The sequence below is a fragment of the Schistocerca americana genome, chromosome 6, assembly GCF_021461395.2.
Source record: "Schistocerca americana isolate TAMUIC-IGC-003095 chromosome 6, iqSchAmer2.1, whole genome shotgun sequence".
NCBI classification, from domain to species: Eukaryota; Metazoa; Arthropoda; class Insecta; order Orthoptera; family Acrididae; genus Schistocerca; species Schistocerca americana.
Genome location: NC_060124.1, coordinates 497,577,543 through 497,598,567, shown reverse-complemented (window position 1 = coordinate 497,598,567; position 21,025 = coordinate 497,577,543). Strand labels below are relative to the sequence as shown.

The 21,025-nt window shown below is 43.4% G+C and overlaps 1 protein-coding gene across 1 annotated transcript in view; it reads right to left on the bottom strand.

The window, feature by feature from the left end:
• Nucleotides 1-20,616, bottom strand: part of LOC124620246 (opioid-binding protein/cell adhesion molecule-like) — a 618,946-nt gene extending 598,330 nt beyond the window's left edge. The window contains exon 1 of the mRNA XM_047146913.1: nt 20,574-20,616. Within this exon, the coding sequence (XP_047002869.1) occupies nt 20,574-20,616 (43 nt within the window). The remainder of the gene's footprint in view (nt 1-20,573) is intronic.
• Between the last annotated feature and the right edge of the window lie 409 nt (nt 20,617-21,025).

Sequence of the window (21,025 nt, the reverse complement as noted above, 5' to 3'; positions counted from 1 at the left end):
ATGTCCATCCAGAGAGGTAAGGACTTATCATAAGGCTTCGTCAGTGTGATTGCACTTCTGAGTGCCTGACCATTGATCAATTCTCTTATCCGTTTATATTTTATATTTCTAGTTTGTACAGACGTTAACGAAGGCGATGTTGGCCTGATGTATTCGATGATTCCCTTTAGCTACACTGTCTAAAGGATCGTCTTAAGAAATACCAATTTAAGGTATTTGCTCTTTCAGTATTTGATCTGTTTAAACATGCTTTTAGGTTATCCATGTCTGCACAACGCGATCGCGATCCTTAAATAGATGTATTTGTTCTCTGTTTTCTATGTAGATCAGCCTGAAGATGCCTAAATAAGGTGAATCGCGTTGTTGATAAATAAAAAATCACTGTTGAAACCGCACTCGTGCCCCATTCATCCTCCCCAAAGTTATGAACTGTTCGTTCTACCACTGACGTTGCTGTTCGCTTTATCCAGTTTTATGTCTATGTCGTGGTATAACGTCTGTTTGCAGCAGCGAAAACAAGTAACCTTCACCCGTACGTACTTTTTATTTGTTCTACGGAAGTACCACATTTATGACTCTTGAGTTACGTTTGGGAAGTTTTGTCTTTTGAATTTCTTTTGTGTAACATAGTTCATACCCGTTTATTTATTGTTTGCATTTCTGTGCGAAGTCTGTGCGGCATCTCGCCTGCTTTCACTAATCAGCACATTTACTTGCGACGGTAATAAATTCTTACCACATGACTCATATTCTCTAACCAATGTATAGTACGACTACAGAAGGAGAACAGACATGTCAGTGACCGGACGGAAAGTTCATTACTTTTTGAAAAAAAAAATAATGGGTAGGAGAGAGATTGAAAACGCATCGCCTGTTTAGCTATCCTACACTATGATCACGCAAAGACGACGGGGCCGTTAAAATTTCACAGCTCAGCAAACCTACTTTCTGTTCTCCTGCTTGAACTGTGTTCAGTTTTTGACAGGCTTTCCATTGAACTATTTTGCCAGTAAATGTGAGGAGGTTACGATGGGGAGTTTCCCTTGCTAGAATCACATCACGTAGTAAATATCAACCAATAAAAGCATCAAAAGTCAATGAGAACATAACTTTTTCAAAGAGTAAATATTTTCCCTAATTCGCATAATATTCCTCAAATCAATAATTACCTTATACTATGCATTTTCTAAGATAGCCTATGCTCTTCCCCAGGGTTTAAGCTATCTTCTCATGAAATTTCTTCGAAATAAATTCACAGAGTTATTCTCTAGGATACTTAATATTTCCTTTCGCATTCATAATGTTGTTGTGGTCAAAATTTATTTACAATGTCTGTTTTTAACACTATGCAATTTTGATGATACTGTGCCTCAAGCTATGCTCACGTTACATGTGAAAACCTCATGAAATCCTCGTCTAGTAGTTTTGGAGACTAGCTTGTTCAAATAGAGAAAAAGAAAGATTACGATGATTTTAGGTAAAACTTTAAACCACGAAATATTTTCTTCCCTAATCCGATTTTGATATAATGAGCCTGTACAGTGCCCTGATCTACACTCAAGCTACTTGCGAAAACCCTATGACAGTTCGTCTAGTAGTTTTTACGAAGCGGGTTCAAACAAACAAACAGATAGACACTACAGTGTTATAGATTTATTATTACGTTAGTATAGATTATTTTGGTCTTACTACAGACAACAGTACGGTTGCTACCACATTTCCTTTGTTCAGTTCCCACAACCTTTGGTAAATACTGCTGAGTCAGAAGCAAACAAAACAATGCCACCATCAAATCTAAAGACGTTCAGATATGATCCGCTTATGGATATTGCTTCCCCCTCCAAGCGGGCAGAGAAGTGTCTCTTTCTCGATGTAGATACGATTCCTCGGTTATTCAGTTCCGCCAGCACAGATTTTATTGTGGCCGAGTAAAACTTTTTCTCCTACTCTATAAAACCGATACAAAGTGGTAACTGATATTTCTTGACTCTGTCTTTAACATTGTTAATAACCTGTATTATGTTTATTGAGCTGTACCCACCTCTAAAGATGGGCTTTTCCCTTTCTCGGGATGTCTATGGTGTTTCCCTGACGATTTAGTAAATATTTTTGTATAACTATCGTATAATATTGACAAAAACTAAAGGAATTTTAATTAAACACAGATTCGTCTTTCCGTTCCAGTGGAACACAGAATTTTTCAGAAATGTCCGTTGTCGTCTTGATGTGAGAACACACTTAGAACAGCTGCATAAGTTTTTGTTTCTGGTCTGCTTTTATCATTTCTAGAGTTATTTTTTCATACACAGACCCTTTTTTAAGCACTGCATCGCCTTGCCTCTATCATCCGGTAAAAGCAGTATCCTAAAACACATTAACCTCTCTGAAAATTACGTCGAAAGATAGATATTTTCCCTGAAAAACTTAATCATATACTAGAACTATGACAAGACATGATGATCAGTAACACATAAATGTACACGATCTGCGCCTTTGAGGACCCGCCTCTAATTCTTGGAATCATAATCACTCGACAATGCAAGCAGACTGCTATCAGTGCGATAACATCTAACGTGGAGGAGAGAATGGTGCGTCCCCGGTAGAGAGGTAGCCTCATTTAGCTGATTTTTAACTGTTATTTCCATCTGGAAGATTTGTGATTGCTGCTGCGTTCTTCGCAGAGGTAATGTGAACGAGCTATGAAGGTGAACTACAAACATAAAAAATAAGTTTAGCATCACCTCGGTTCCGAGATTTCCGGAACATCTACAGAAAATTGGAATAGAGATCAACATAAACATCATTTCCGCCCTTTTTACTGCTCAAGAAAACCACACATTGCGTGTTGTACCACCATACACCGAGATCTTCAGAAGTGGTGATCCAGATTGTTGTACACGTCGGTACCTCTAATACCCAGTAGCACGTCTTCATGCTTGATGGATGCCTGTTTTCGTCGTGGGATGCTATCAACAAGTTGATCAAGAACTGTTGGTACAGACTATCCCATTCCTCAAAGGCGATTCGGCGTAGGTCCCTCAGAGTGGTTCGTGGGTCATGTCGTCCATAAACAGCTCTTTTCAATCTATCCCAGGAATGTTCGATAGGGTTCATATCTGGAGAACATACTGGCCACCCTAGTCGAGCTGTGTCGTTATCTTGAAGGAAGTCATTCACAAGATGTGCACGATGGGGGCGTGGCGCCTTCCATGACCACCAGCGGCGTACTTTGGCCCCACCTAATGCCACCCCAAAACAGCAGGGAACCTCCACCTTGCTGCACTCGCTGGACAGTGTGTCTAAGGCGTTCAGCATCCAAACATATCTCCGACGATTATCTGGTTGGGGCCATATGCGACACTCATCGGTGAACGTAATGCCAATCCTGAGCGGTCCATTAGGCATGTCTCTGGGTCCATCTGTACCGCGTTGCATTGTGTCGTGGTTGCAAAGATAGACCTCTCTATGGACGTCAGGAGTGAAGTTGCGCATCATGCAGCCTATTGCGCACAGCTTGAATCGTAACACGGCGTTCTGTGGCTGCACGAAAAGCATTATTCAACAAGGTGGCGCTTCTGTCAGGGTTCCTCCGAGTCATAATCTGTAGGTAGCGGTCATAAACTGCAGTAGTAGCCCTTGGGTAGCCTAGGCGTGGCATGTCATCGACAGTTCCTGTCTCTCTGTATCTCCTCCATGTCCGAACAACATCGCTTTGGTTCACTCCGAGAGAGATCCCTTCCTGGCACAAAGTAAGAATGCGGACACGATCGAGCCGCGGTAATGACCGTCTAGGCTCGGCTGAACTACACACAACACGAGACGTGTACCTCCTTCCTGGTGGAATGACTGGAAATTATAGGCTGTCGGAGCCCCTCCGTCTAATAGGAGCTTCTCATGCACGGTTATTTACATGTTTGGGCGTGTTTAGTGACATCTCTGAACAGTCAAAGGGACTGTGTCTGTGATACAATATCCACAGTCAACGTCTGTCTTCAGGAATTCTGGGAGCTGGGATGATGCAAAACTTTCTTTGATATGAGTATATCTTACGTTAAGTGCGTGAACTGAAGGTAACACCAAACAAATGAAGAAGCCTTTCTCATGTCCGCTTTTGAACCGCATTTCTTCCAAGCTAAAGAATATCCTTTACGAATCCAGAGTGAGATTTTCACTCTGCAGCGGATTGTGCGCTGATATGAAACATCCTGGCAGATAACTCTGTGCCGTACCGATACTCGAACTCGGTACTTTGCCTTTCGCGGGCAAGTGCTCTACCATCTGAGATGCCCAAGCACGACTCACGCCCCGTCCTCTCAGCTTTACTTCTGCCAGTATCTCGTCTGCTATCTACCAAAATTTACAGAAGCTCTGCTGCGCACACTCCGTTGCAGAGTGAAAATCTCATTCTGGAAACATACCCCAGGCTGTGGCTAAGCCACGTCTCCGCAATATCCTTTCTTTCACGAGTGCTAGTTCTGCAAGGTTCGCAGGAGAGCTTCTGTAAAGTCTGGAAGGTAGGAGACGAAATACTGGCAGAAGTAAAGATGAGAGGAGTGGGCGTGAGTGGTGCTTAGATAGCTCAGATGGTAGAGCACTTGCCCGCGTAAAGCAAAGGTCCCGAGTTCGAGTCTCGGTCCGGCACACAGTTTCAATCTGCCAAGAAGTTTGATCCTTTTGCAATGTCTGTTGCGCTTCATCAGAACTGTTTATAAATATTGTCTTTTACTCGTTACTCTGTTTGTTGAACACGATACTTACTTACATCAGGCTTATCTGACTTAAAGTGAATACTCTGAAATTATAGGTAAAATATGGAAATAAGAGAAAAATAATTTTATAGCTTTCGTCAGCATAGGAAACTGGCTGACGAAGGCTATAAAACTACATTAATAAATCCGACAAACAGCAGAGATGGATGCACACGTGTCCGTAAGTGGACGGTTTGCATGCTGTGGTGTCAACGTTCGATACCACACTTGTTAGGTGTTGCAGTTGTCGACCGCGTATCGTTGAACCTGCAAGTCGCGACCAGCGCCACTAGCGCCGCTACGCGGCTTGTATCAAGTTTCTAGTGAGCTCTCGTCCACTCTTGCTGGGTACGTCAACTAGAAAAGTAGCATAGCCTTCAGCTGATAGGAAGCAACCTCTAACAAGGCACTTAGTAGTGTATGGCCTGAGGCCTCAATATATATATATATATATATATATATATATATATATATATATATATATATATACACTCCTGGAAATTGAAATAAGAACACCGTGAATTCATTGTCCCAGGAAGGGGAAACTTTATTGACACATTCCTGGGGTCAGATACATCACATGATCACACTGACAGAACCACAGGCACATAGACACAGGCAACAGAGCATGCACAATGTCGGCACTAGTACAGTGTATATCCACCTTTCGCAGCAATGCAGGCTGCTATTCTCCCATGGAGACGATCGTAGAGATGCTGGATGTAGTCCTGTGGAACGGCTTGCCATGCCATTTCCACCTGGCGCCTCAGTTGGACCAGCGTTCGTGCTGGACGTGCAGACCGCGTGAGACGACGCTTCATCCAATCCCAAACATGCTCAATGGGGGACAGATCCGGAGATCTTGCTGGCCAGGGTAGTTGACTTACACCTTCTAGAGCACGTTGGGTGGCACGGGATACATGCGGACGTGCATTGTCCTGTTGGAACAGCAAGTTCCCTTGCCGGTCTAGGAATGGTAGAACGATGGGTTCGATGACGGTTTGGATGTACCGTGCACTATTCAGTGTCCCCTCGACGATCACCAGTTGTGTACGGCCAGTGTAGGAGATCGCTCCCCACACCATGATGCCGGGTGTTGGCCCTGTGTGCCTCTGTCGTATGCAGTCCTGATTGTGGCGCTCACCTGCACGGCGCCAAACACGCATACGACCATCATTGGCACCAAGGCAGAAGCGACTCTCATCGCTGAAGACGACACGTCACCATTCGTCCCTCCATTCACGCCTGTCGCGACACCACTGGAGGCGGGCTGCACGATGTTGGGGCGTGAACGGAAGACGGCCTAACGGTGTGCGGGACCGTAGCCCAGCTTCATGGAGACGGTTGCGAATGGTCCTCGCCGATACCCCAGGAGCAACAGTGTCCCTAATTTGCTGGGAAGTGGCGGTGCGGTCCCCTACGGCACTGCGTAGGATCCTACGGTCTTGGCGTGCATCCGTGCGTCGCTGCGGTCCGGTCCCAGGTCGACGGGCACGTGCACCTTCCGCCGACCACTGGCGACAACATCGCTGTACTGTGGAGACCTCACGCTCCACGTGTTCAGCAATTCGGCGGTACGTCCACCCAGCCTCCCGCATGCCCACTATACGCCCTCGCTCAAAGTCCGTCAACTGCACATACGGTTCACGTCCACGCTGTCGCGGCATGCTACCAGTGTTAAAGACTGCGATGGAGCTCCGTATGCCACGGCAGACTGGCTGACACTGACGGCGGCGGTGCACAAATGCTGCGCAGCTAGCGCCATTCGACGGCCAACACTGCGGTTCCTGGTGTGTCCGCTGTGCCGTGCGTGTGATCATTGCTTGTACAGCCCTCTCGCAGTGTCCGGAGCAAGTATGGTGGGTCTGACACACCGGTGTCAATGTGTTCTTTTTTCCATTTCCAGGAGTATATATATATATATATATATATATATATATATATATATATATATATATATATATATATAACAATCAGTTAAGTATTATTTATATTATTATTTTTTACCAACGACTTCTAATTATTTTTGTGGTTGCTGATCCAGACCATGCAGCCATCATCTGCGGTTAATGGCGCTGCAGTCTGGAACCGCAAGACCGCTACGGTCGCGGGTTCGAATCCTGCCTCGGGCATGGATCTTTGTGATGTTCAAAAAATGGTTCAAATGGCTCTGAGCACTATGGGACTTAACTTCTAAGGTCATCAGTCCCCTAGAACTTAGAACTACTTAAACCTAACTAACCTAAGGACATCACACACATCCATGCCCGAGGCAGGATTCGAACCTGCAACCGCAGCGGCCGCGCGGTTCCAGACTGTAGCGCCTTTAACCGCTTGGCCACCACGGCCGGCTGTGATGTCCTTAGGTTAGTTGGGTTTAACTAGTTCTAAGTTCTAGGGGACTAATGATCTCAGCAGTTGAGTCCCATAGTGCACCGAGCCATTTGAACCATTTGAACCAGCCAGCATCTTATCGACGTTACTGACAAACCAGCTGTGATTTATACGAGTATGTTTCTATTCAGCAAAGACCACCAGTCAATATTGGCGACGACAAGAGATCGTCTCGGAACATAGCACAGAGCTGCACCGGATCCATGTCACAACAGATGTTCAAAGTGGCGTCCATGGGATGCACTCTTTCGGTCATTCCGGCCTCTCCGAATAGCGTCACTGCCGATGTGAACACGCTGTTGAAAGGTCCGCACATCAGAAACTGGTTCAGTATACACAACACTTTTCATATGGTCCCACAGGTAAACATTCAGGGACTATAAGTCTGGTGATCTATCAGTCTATGCTACAGGGCCTCCGTGTCCTATCCAACTTCCTGAGATGATGTTGTTGAGGTGTCAACGAAGTGAAATGCGGAAGTGGAGTGGTGCTCCATCATGCAGAGAACTCATAACCATTGGTACTGCCAAAGGCACTTTCTCAAGCAGCCAAGGCTGAGTATTCCGCAGGAAATCCGTGTACGTTCCTCCGTCAAGGCGTTGTCTGTACCCCACAGACGACCATTATGCAGATTGATGGTTTCAGTTCCCGACAAAGGTTGTTTCGTCGGTAAGGAGGACCGGTCGCAGAAATCCCATAATTTTGATGGACTGGTGGAATAACCATCGACAAAATCATTCCGGTACAGGGTAATCCGCTGCTCATAATCCTTGCACTCGTTGCAGGTGATAGGGACAGTGACAATGACTCGATTAATATCTGATGTAGTGCTGGAGGGAATGGACACTATGAATCCTTCATGGCTGACCACAAATACGTAGGAGTACCAGAGAGTGGAGGCCTCTTCTGAACAGCACGTTGCAAGGCATTTCTGATATGCTCCATAATGTTCAAGTCAGTGAAGTTTGGTGGCCAACGGAAGTGTTTATACTCAGAAGAGCGTTCCCGGAGTCACTCTGTAGCAATTCTGGTCGTGTGGAGTGTCTCATTGTCCTGATCAGACAGGATGCTTACGTACGTGTAATCTGTCTGTGTCATATTTATACGAAGCAGGGCTCCCATACCAATCCAAATACACACGCCCTGCACCATTACAGAGCCTCCACCAGCTTGAACAATTTGAATCGAGGCTCGTCCGACCGGGAAACATGTTTCCAGTCATCAGCAGTTCTAAGTCCGCGTCAACGGGCCCAGGTGAGGAACAAAGTTTTGTGTCATGCAGTCTTCAGGAGTACATGAGTGGACCTTCGGCTTCGAAAGCCTATATCGATCATGTTTAGGTTCAAATGGTTGAAATGGCCCTGAGCACTATGGGACTCAACTGCTGAGGTCATTAGTCCCCTAGAACTTAGAACTACTTAAACCTAACTAACCTAAGGACATCACACACATCCATGCCCGAGGCAGGATTCGAACCTGCGAACGTAGTGGTCGCGCGCTTCCAGACTGAAGCGCCTAGAACCGCTCGGCCACACTGGCCGGCCAACACTGTTGACTCAGAGGGCAAATAGCGATAGTAATAATAATGACAAGTGTCTGTGCCTTTCGTAGCTAAGTGTTAAATGGCTATCATACAGAGGACTTCTATTCGATTCCCGGTACTGCGAAGTGTTTTTACTTTGGTGAGAGAGCTGATATGTGGTGCCCTCGGCCTCTTGATGCCAACTGAGGAGCCGTTTGACCGAGTGGTAGGGGCTCCACTGTCTAAAACATCTGCATAACGACTAGGAGAGCAGTGTGCTGTCCACATGCCCTTCCATACCGGACCGTCATGACCCTACAAGGCAGAGGATGACACAGCGGGTTAGACATCCCTTGGGCCTTCACGGTCTGGCGAGGAGATAGTTTTACTCATACAGCAGACTGACGGCAAATGCAGCACCGTAACCAGCAAATGCTGCAGATGATCCTTCACCGAATAGTCGTACAGAACCTCTCTTTTGTGTGCTCATAGATCAGTGCTTTTGCATGTAAGTACGACTCGAAGCCGGTTCCGACTATACACGCTGTATAAATACGCGCACTGCACGGCATATAGTCTGTAAAGTGAATTCCATTTCATTGAAGGTTCAGAATCTTTGCACCCTCTTAGTTCCACTTATTCCCCTTGCAAAACTTCGTTTATTTTTAAGACAAATGAATCTGTTTCCGGTTGCAGTTGTTAAGGTTAACTAATATCCCCACATGTAGTCAGATGTGTTTTTCAGAAGGGAGTGCTGGAGAAATGGTTGTAATCAATTACATTCAATCTTATATTTTTGTTGAATAATTAATTTAAAAAAAACAACAGATGACTTTCGAGGTACTTACAAATTAGCCAACTACGCATATTATAGGATTGTTGCCAAGAGCTTTGGTTTGCTATTTTGTTAATATACCAGTATTTGTGTATCTATCTACATCAAATTAATCTTCAAAATGGTTCAAATGGCTCTAAGCACAATGGGACTTAACATCTGAGGTCATCAGTCCCGTAGACTTGGAACTACTTAAACCTAACTAAACTAAGGACATCACACACATCCATGCCCGAAGCAGGATTCGAACCTGCGACCGTAGCAGCAGCGTGGTTCCAGACTGAAGCGCCTAGAACCGCTTTGCCACAACGGCCGGCCAAATTAATGTAAAATGAATTCATCTTCAATGAAAGGAAAGTGAGAATCATTTCCAGGGCAGTCCAACAGTTATTCCTTTATAATTTTCATTGCGAAAGAGTTTGCTGCTGCGATGCATTTTTTGCGTGACTTCTTCATGCCTTCAGCTACCATTCTCTTTATTTCACGCACGATTGTACAATTTCAAACGGAAGCACTATACGTTGGATACATTAGTGACACATACGATTTTAACCTACGAAAAACTCATGTCTGTAGATATACTGCGCGTAATATAACTTACTTTATGAACGATTCTTTAGTGATGTATTATGCCATCTGTGTCCTTAAATAAATTAGAAAAGTATAGTCAGTAGAACAAAAGCAATGTTCTTGTTACTAAACGTTAAGGATAGAAATGGTTGTTCGCTGTTTTAGGAGCACGTTACTTAGGAGCAGTTGTTGCAAAGCTCTCACATGTAAGGTCGAGTCCAATCCATCATACAGGATCACTTAGTTCGTACTACCGAATATCGTATAAACCGAGTAACAACCTGACATCCCCTTTCCGATGCTGTACAACGTTTGCATGCAGCGGAGACCGCTTTTCGAAGCAGAAATCCGGAAAACAAATTAGTGTTTCCACAACTGATGGAGTGTATACTTGGCCATCCAACAGTGCTATTCCCTGATGATTTAACAGATGTCTTCTCATCCTGTCTCTTCTTGGCAAATACTTGCTTATGTTCCTTTAGTTGCCGATTCTGTGGAGTACCTCCTCATTCATTCCTTCATCAGTCCACCAGATTTTCAACATTACTCTGTATCACCCCGTCCAAGTGCTTCGATTCTCTTTTGTTCCGGGTTACCCACAGTCCACGTTTCACTACCATACAATGCTGTGCTCCAAATGTACATCCTCACAAATATCTTCCTCAAATTAAGGCCTACCTGTATGTCTGACATTAGCAGACTTTTCCTGGCCAGGAATGCCCCTTTTGCCAGTGCCAGTCTGCTTTAAATGTCCTCCTTACTCCGTCCACTGTGGGTTACCAGAATTTTGCTGCTAAGTTACCAAAACTCCTCAGCTTCATCTACTTCGTGACCATCAAACCTTACGTTAAGTTTCTCGCTTTTCTCATTTCTGCTATTCTCATTATTTTCGCCTTTTTTCGATTTACTCTCAACCCATATTCTGCACTCATTACACTGTTCATTCCATTCCACAGATCCTGTAATTCTTCTTCATGTTCACTGAAAATATCAATGTCATCAAAGAATCATATTACTCATACCCTACTCCCTTGAATTTTAATTCTACTCTTGAACATTTCTTTCATTTTCCTTATTGCTCCTTCGATGCATATATTGAACAGTAGGGGCGAAATACTACATCCCTGTTTAATACCCTCTCTAATCCGAGCACTTCATTCTTGATTTTCCAGTCTTATTGTTCCCTCTTGGTTCTTGTACGTGCTTTACATCCCCCGCCTCTCCCTCTAGCTTACCCCTAATTTTTTTAATTTCGAAAATCTCCATTATACACTGTCGAACGCGTTTTTCAGTTTGATAATTTCTGTGAACGTGTTTTGATTTTGCTTCATTCAAGTTTTCACTATCAACCTCAACGCCAAAGGCGCACTTTGAAACCTTTACATTTCTTATAGCAGAAGACGACTATTTCTTGTTCACTATAACTACGAATTAACAGATTTCGGATTTTTCCCTATACTTGTACTGCAAACAATGTACTTTTCACATTTTACAGTCCTAGGTCAACGGAAGGAGGCCTACATATTTTTACCAATGATTTTGAAGATATCTACATATGTGACGTAAATTTACGTATCTTCTTATTAAATTGACGTAGAAGGTTAAATATTTATCACCGTCAAGGTACCGCAGACCTTAGTATGAAATATAAGTATCGGCCTCCCTCCGTTTCTGAGAAGAAAGGGGTCTTAACAGGTGGACGGACAGAAAGACAGAGGACCGGACAACTAAGTGGTCCTATAACGGTTCCCTTTTTACATACTTAGATACTAAACCATGAAAAATATGTAAATAAACTAATAGTGGGATTTGAATGCTTGAGTATCGCGTTGTCACTTTGATTGTGTGTGTGATGGTAAACAAATTAAAGTCATTTTACTTCGGTACGCATATGACGGTTCACGAAACTGCGTTTTCACTGTCTGACACACACATAAATAACGATGAACCATTGACTTCATGGAAATACTATACCTTTCTCAGATATTAATAATACACCGTTTTAAATATCAACCCTCAAGTAATTTCGATATCTGTTATGCGTTAAGATTCTGCTTGGTGACGACTGCTTGACAACGAAGTAGAAGAAGATCGCTGACAATACAACTACCTATCTACACAACCACTTATCTAGCTAACATCTGTTGATGAGACCATCTTTCATAGACTTCTATATTGAACTTGAGTTTTATCTTTTGCTCATCAACGAAACGACGAATCGTGAAAAATCTAAAATCTCACGGCCCTTTTCTGCTACGTATTTACTCCAATTACAAATTTAATTTTAATCGACCCAAAGCGCGGACTTCTCAGGTTCCTCCTGTTCAGGATACATTAATGTAATGTAACGGCAAAATGAACAACATCAAATGTGTTCGTACATGCAGGAGAACTGTGTTGTCAGTAGTCTGTTACTATTAAAATCTGCTTTAATACTCTTCTGCCTTGTAACATAGATGTGTAACGGAAAATACTGAATTCAGTCTTCAAACGAATACAATCCACACCCAAACAACGTACGGTGTAGAGCTCGACATTCTGTTCTCTCTTTTAATGAAAACTCTTTGTTCATTTTTAACTCCAGTTATACGGTTTATTACGAATTTAATTCGCTTAATTAACGTTACTGTGATCCATTATATCCAGTTTCAGTTTATTAATTTTGAAAAGAGATGACCTTTTCAATCAAAACAATTAGCACGAAACAAATTCTATATGTACACTAACAAAATGCCAGACTAGGCGCCCAGCTCTACAGGTTCGATACGTAAAGTAGAAGTAGCCCTAACGAAAGCAGAGTGGTCATCTGTATGTAACTTGGTTTGAACGCTGTAGCAATATGATCGCCATCATTTTCTTTCTTAATGAAATATGTATCCCTTACATTCTGCAAACGGAGAACCAACTTTTGTATCCAAGAACGGAAGTACATAGCGCTTGAAATGAGAACAATTGTAAACCATCGCAGTTTTGACGCTCACGAAGCATGTGAGGGTAAAAACATGTAACCAGAGACGAAAAGAAATGTACAGGGTGATCAAAAAGTCAGTATAAATTTGAAAACTTAATAATCCACGGAATAATGTAGATAGAGAGGTAAAAATTGACACACGTGCTTGGAATGACATGGGGTTTTATTAGAACAAAAAAAAAAGAAAGTTCACAAAATGTCTGACAGATGGCGCGTGAAAGATGTCTTGGGCGCGTCGTATGGTGATGATCGTGTGCTCAGCCGCCAGTTTCTTCATGCTTGGCCTCCCAGGTCCCCAGGCCTCAGTCTGTGTGATTATTGGCTTTGGGGTTACCTGAAGTCGCAAGTGTATCGTGATCGACCGACATCTCTAGGGATGCTGAAAGACAATGTCCGACGTCAATGCCTCACCATAACTCCGGACATGCTTTACAGTGCTGTTCACAACATTATTCCTCGACTACAGCTATTGTTGAGGAATGATGGTGGACATATTGAGCATTTCCTGTAAAGAACATCATATTTGCTTTGTCTTACTTTGTTACGCTAATTATTGCTATTCTGATCAGATGAAGCGCCATCTGTCGGACATTTTTGAACTTTTCTATTTTTTTGGTTCTAACAAAACACCATGTCATTCGAAGCGCGTGTGTCAATTTGTACATCTCTATATACATTATTCGGTGATTTATTCAGTTTTCTAATTTATACTGACTTTTTGATCACACAGTATACAGAAACAGACTGTTTCGAAGGTTTAGCTTTTATAATGTCTTTCCGTCATCAGCTCCCCTTTTCATGTATAGCCTTACCAATGTATTTAATAACTTGCTATTATATTCACAATTCACTGAAAAGCAACTGTACTTCTTCCTCTTGTGATTCTTGAATGGAGTATTCTCTGTTGTTAGCTGAAATTTAGGTTTTGTTCTCTCTCATTCCTACTACAAAGCCCATATTCTCAGGTAACCGTTTCTTCTGCCTCTCTTCCTACAGCCACATTCCAATCCTCCATAACCGTTAGCTTTTCATCTTCCGTTACATACTGAATCACCCGTTCAGAATACTCATATACAGTACTTTCTCCATATCTCTGTTGTTTTTTTTTTTTTTTTTCTTTGGAAAATTGTGGTAAGTTCCTATGTGACCAAACTGCTGAGGTCATCGGTCTCTAGGCTTACACACTACTTAATCCAACTTAAACTAACTTACGCTAAGGACAACAAACACACCCACGCCCGAGGGAGGATTCGAAGACGGCCGAAGTGGCCGAGCGGCTCTAGGCACTACAGTCTGGAACCGCGCGACCGCTACGGTCGCAGGTTCGAATCTTGCCTCGGGCATGGATGTGTGTGATGTCGTAGGTTAGTTCAGTTTAAGTAGTTCTAAGTTCTAGGGGGCTGATGACCAAAGAAGTTAAGTCCCATAGTGCTTAGAGCCATTTGAACCATTTTGAGGATTCGAACCTCCGACGGGGGGAGCTGCACGAACAGTGGCCAGACGCCTGAGACTTCGCGGCTACCCCGCGCGGCCCATATCTTATTCTTCTGATTTGGACGTTGGCATGAATAACTGAAATATTAGCGTTGGTTTGCTGTCGATTCTCATAAGAACAATCCTAATCACTGAGCTCTTCACAGTAAGACGCTCGTTGCCCAATCTTCTTATTCATAACGAACTCTACTCCCGTTGTAACATTTTCTGCTGCTGTTGATATTACCCTATACTTATCTGGCCAGAAATCATTGTTTCCTTTTCATTTCACTCCGCTGACTCCCCACTGTATCTGGACTGAACCGTAACATTTCCCTTTTCAGATATTCAAGCTTCCACACCTTGTGAAACCTTCTGACATTCCGCAGCCCGACTCGTAGAACGTCATCCTTTCGTTGGTTATTAAATCTTTTTCTCGTGGATACCTCCCGTTTGCTGTTCCCTCCCGGAGATTCGAATGGCAGCCTAGTCCGTAGTCTTTTGCCAATCGAGAGATCATCATGACAGTTTTTGAATTACAGGCAACATGGCCGGTGGATACTCGTTATGTGTCTTTAATGCAGTGGTTTCCATTGCCTTCGGTGTCCTCATGCCCGTAATCATTGCTGATTTTTCAAGCGTTTATGGCAGTTTCCCAGCCGAAGGGCAAGAGAGTGTGCTGAACCTCTGTCCGCTCCGTCCTCTCTGACAAGGCCGTTCGCTGAACAAGACTTCATATGACTTTCCACAGCCAGAATTTTTCATCTGTCGTTGCCGGTGATTTTTATTCAAAATTTAAGCACTGGAGAGGTTCGATCTTGAGACCAAGGACGTTTTACTTATTAGTCAAGATGCTACCCTGGACCACGAGTCTGTTTTTTCGTCTCTGCTTTTTTACTTTTTTATCTTTTTTTTTAGTCTATTCGAGAGTCACAAGACTAGGCGCTACACTTGGAAAAGGGGAGATATGGGAAAATTCCAGTAACATTACATCATTGCTAGGCAAAGATGCAGAAATCAGATATTGGATTGTAAAGTGTACCCAGGAGCAGATACAGTTTCAGATGACAATTCAGTAATCATGAGGAGTAGGCCGAAACATAGGAGATTAATGCGCAAAGACATTAACCGTAACTCTTGATTCCTTAATACTTCCGTATTCTCTGAGACTACAGGTGCTGCAATATTGAATAACTCAGTAGGAATTTCAGCTGAAGAGGAATGGGAATATCTAAGATGAGCAATTACATAACTTAGAAAGAAAAGCATAGGTTCAAGGAAGGTAACTGCTAAGAAACCATGAGTAGCAGAAGAAATATTTCACTTGATAGTCGAAAGAACGAAGTATAGAAATGTTCAGGGAAAATCAGGAATACAGAAAAACAAGTCACTTAGGACTGAAATAAATAGGAAGTGCAGGGAAGCTAAGGAGCAATGGCTGTATGCCAAATGTGAAGAAATCGATAAAGATGTGAATGTCGGAAGGACTGACTAAGCCTACAGGAAAGTCAAAACGATGTTCGGTGAATTAAAAGCAACAGTTGTAAGATGGAGAATGCAATGGGACTTCCACTGGTAAACGCTGAGGAGAGAGCAAATAGGTGGACTGAGAACGTCGAGTGACTCTGTGTGGGGGAGGAAGTGTCTGACGACATGACAGAAGAAGGAACAGGAGTCGTCAGGGGAGAAATAAGGGATCCAGTATTAGAGTCAGGATTTGAAAGAGCTTTGGACGACATAAGATCAAATAAAGCAGAAGGGATCAATAACGTTCCATCAGAGCAACTCATGCATCCATGTTGGTGACAAGAATAATATACAGTAGAATGGAAAAGAAAATTTAGGAGCTGTCAGATGACGATGAGTTCGGCTGTATGATAGATAGGTAAAGGCGTTAGAGTAGCAGTTCTGACGTTCTGATTTACAATGAGAGCAAGACTGAAGAAACGTAAAGACACTTTCATAGGATATGCCTACATGGAAGAAGTGCACAGTGTAAAACGGTGCAAGATGATCGAAATTCTGAGAAAAATAGGTGTAATACATTGGAAAAGACGGGTAACATACAATATGGACAAATCCAATAGGGAACGATATGGAGGGAGGATCAGAAACCAAGTGCCTTCGTTGGAAAGGGTGTAAGACAGAGATGTAGCCTTCCGTCCTTGCTGTTCGGTCTATTCATCGAAGAAGCAATAACGGAAATAAAAGGAAGATCCAGGAATAGGATTAAAGTTGAAGGAGAATGGATGTTAATGTAAAAATCTGCTGATGACATTGGTGTCCTTAGTAAAAGTGAAGATGAGTTACAAGATTTGTTAAATGGTATGAACAGTCTAATTTGCATAGAATAGGGACTGAGAAGAATTCAAAGTGCCGCGCGGAGTGGCCGCGCGGTTTGAGGCGTCACGTCACGGACTGCGCGGCCCCTCCCACCGGTGGTTCGAGTCCTCGCTGTGTGTTGTTCTTTGCACAAGTTGGTTAAAGTAGTGTGTAAGTCTAGGGACCGATGAGCTAATCAGATTGGTCCCTTAGGAATTCACACACATTTGAACATTTTTGAAATCGAAGAAAGATGAAACTGTTGAAAAGTAGCACAAGTGAGAATTACGAGGAATTTACGGTCAGAATTGGGGACCACTAAGCAGATGAAGTTCAAGAATTGTGCTACCTAGGCAGCCAAATAACCGTTGACGGATGGAGAGAGTACGACATAAAAAGCAGACTAGTACTGGCCATGACGGCATTCCTGGCCACGAATAGTCATATGGAGTCAATTTGAGAAAGAAATTTCTGAGATTGCACGTTGGAGCACAGCACTGTATGGTAGTGAAACATGGTTTGTGGGAAAAACGAAACGTAAGAAAATCGAAGGATTTGAGATATTGTGCTAAAGAACAATGTTGAAAATTACGTAGACTGATAGGGTTGGAGGAATGAGGAGATTCTCCTCAAAATCGTCGAGGAAAGGAATAAATGGAAGACACCGAGAAGAAGAACGGACAGGCCTATAGGACAGCTGTATGACATCAGGCAATGACTTCCATGTTACTATAGGGGACTGCAGAAGATGAAAACGGTAGAGGAAGACAGGTATTGGGAAAGAAATACTTGGAGTGTGGGTTGCAATTGGTACTCTGAGACGACAAAGTTGACATTAGAGAGAAATTAATGGTGGGCCACACCAAACCACTCAGAAAATAGACCAAAAATGCTTTTTTTCTCAATAGGGGCACTTGTTTGTATATAAAGAGAACGTCTCTCCAGCTATACACGTCAGTTCTGTATGACGTTTTAGACAGAAAGTTTCTTGTGCAAGAGGAGGAGATGACGTGTCAAAAGACTACGTAATTTCATGACGTCCTTTTGCATTTATTGAGACTCCGTCTACTCTCTGTCAAGAATGGAAAGTATCGATTAGCGTAACGACCGATGACCCTTTGCAATAAGCCAAAATATTTATAGCAAAGCATTTGGACGTAGAAAAAAAGTATTTCTTAATACAACAGTCACTTAATCAAAAGGTCTAACTGTGAGCGTTAACTCACAAAGCAAAATTATGGTTTGTTTTCTAGAGGTGTATTTTCGAGAATATCATTGCACCTGTAATTGCTTCATTTAAGTTAGACACACGGCGTTATAATTAATATTCTGAGGTAAAGTTCCTGGCAGATTAAAACTGTGTGTCTCAACAGGAAGCAAACATGAAAACCCGTGCTATCGGGCACAACTCATCACACTCCTTTAAAGCTATACTTTCGCCAGTACCCCTCCTCCGACCTTTCAAACATCACAGACATTCCTCCCCCTATCATTCAGACGAGCACTTCTAGAATAACGGAGATGCCGGAGGAATTGCTTAGCAACAGCCTAGACGCACCGGACTGTGTGCTGTTTCCAAATCCTGACAGATTAAAAATGTGTGCTCGGCGGGGATTCGAACCCAGAACGTATTATTATCCAAGCACAATGCTCGACCTGGTTTCTTAGTTAATGGCGGAAGTAAAACTGTCAGGGTGTATCGTGGATCGTGCCTGGATAACGCAGGTTCCTGGGTTGGAATCTCGTTTCGGGACGCATTTGTAACTGGATGTTGCAAGATTGAGCACAATCCCCTGCGGAGTGAAAGTTTCATCTTGAAACGACGTGTCTGTCAAGGTTCCTGCGTTTCAGTCAGCCTTGGAGTTTACTTCATAAGGACTTGCACCATTTGATGTTTCTGCTTTCTATAAATGTAGTATTTTTTTGCACGATTCACTCTAACTGTGATGTGTATATATTAATCTGTGTAGAGTTTTTCACCCTATGGCAAACTTTCACCTGTGATGACTCTGATCACTATACATACAACGTCCGATATCCATGTATTGTTGGCTGAAATTAATACACTTCTCGTAGAACATTTGTTACTCAACCGAAGTCGTATATTTCAATACATAATTACTTCGCAGATCATTTCCAAGCTCTTCGCAGAGGGTCCACACACCACTTCACGACCGCTGCTCTCGCGGATAGCCCATGAAAAAAAATGAGCACTAAATATTTCCGTGCAAACTCCAGCGTGTCTTAATTGATGACAAAGATCGTTTCTCCATGTGTGTGGTTGAGACAATAAAATATAAGAGATAACTTTTGATTGAAATTTTGTGAAAAGATCTGGCCACACCGAAAAAAGCCTTTGTTTTAATGGTTGCCATGCCTTCTCACGTATCATGCATGTGGCACTCTCTCCACTGCAAAGGCTTCAATGGTCGGAGCATCCGCAGCTGTCTTAATACATTTTGTAGCAAGAATGCGGCAAACAGCTGTATCTTGAACCAGTTTTAAGGCACTAAAAATATCGTGATCTACAGGCATATCATTAGATGCACATAAATAGTTCGAATGGCTCTGAGCACTATGCAACTTAACTTCTGAGGTCATCAGTCGCCTAGAACGTAGAACTAATTAAACCTAACTAACCTAAGGACATCACACAAATCCATGCCCAAAGCAGGATTCGAACCTGCGACCGTAGCGGTCGCTCGGCTCCAGACTGTAGCGCCTAGAAACTCACGGCCACTCCGGCCGGCAGATGCACATAAAAATGAAAACACTCTAAACAACATGACGGAGGATAGAGAAGGCCCAACCTTCATAGTTAAAACCATAATGTTCGTAGGACAGATAGTCAATGAATAAAAGATTGGCCGGTGGTTGTTGTGATTCATCGGCGTGGCTCTGTCTTGTGCTATCTTGTTGGCGCGTCCTTATTACAAGGCATCGGATGTTTTCCGTCGCCCGCCGGCCGGAGTGGCCGAGCGGTTCTAGGCGCTTCAGTCTGGAACCGCGCGACCGCTACGGTCGTAGGTTCGAATCCTGCCTCGGGCATGGATGTGTGTGATGTCCTTAGTTTAGTTAGGTTTAAGTAGTTCTAAGTTCTAGGGGACTGATGACCTCAACAGTTACGTCCCATAGTGCTCAGAGCCATTTGAACCATTTTTCCCATCGCCCAATTTTTTATTCACTGAGTATCTGCCCTGTAGTCATTATGGTTCTAACTATATTTTCGACCATGTTGTTTACCATGTTTAACTTTTATACGCACCTGGCGATATGGCTATAAGCCGACCGTTAGTGCCTTAGTTCAAATGGCGCTGAGCACTATGGGACTTAACTTCTGAGGTCATCAGTCCCCTAGAACTTAGAACTGCTTGAACCTAGCTAACCTAAGGACATCACACACATCCATGCCCGAGGCAGGATTAGAACCTGTGACCGTAGCAGTCGCTCCGTTCCGGACTGAAGCGCCTAGAACCGCTCGGCTACCGCGGCCGGCTTAGTGCCTTAGTAAAACTTAAAAGTTGCAGGTGTTTGCAGCGTTCATGCTATAAATACACCCTCTCCCCTATTTCATGGTAATACGAAATGAACTGCCTCTCTTTTCTTTGAACTTTTTCGATGACTTCAGTCAGTCCTATCTGGTAAGGATCAAATATTGCGAAGCAGTACTCCAGCAGAGGACGGACAAGCGCAATGTAGACAGAAGACTATTAACGTGACGGGGAGACTTAGACGTACGTTCAGGAACTTTGACAGCACTGGAACCCGTCGGTGGATGCATCCCAGAGTGACTGATACCGCAGCATCAGGATACCGCAGCATCAGGTGGGTCGTACTTCACTCGCAGACACCGCTTTCCGTCAGCCGTCGCTCATCTGCGGGCAACCGATCTACCATGGCCTACCATACCTGGCAAATCACATTGTAATCGACAGCTTTCGCCCTAACCGACGTCGGTAAAGTATACTTGGGCAATGGAACTCGAAAGCAGCCTATTCGCGTCTTCGAAATGAAAAGAAATTTTCATCACTATTTGCCTGACGACAGACAGGAGTGTGTGGGTGGGTGAGGGAGGAAGGGAGAAGACTTGACGTGAACTGCTATCGTGCATCTTGTTCTTATTCTGTGTAGTTATTACCTGATTCAGGTCCTATGTCTAATTCACGATATAATCATACAAACTATCAACA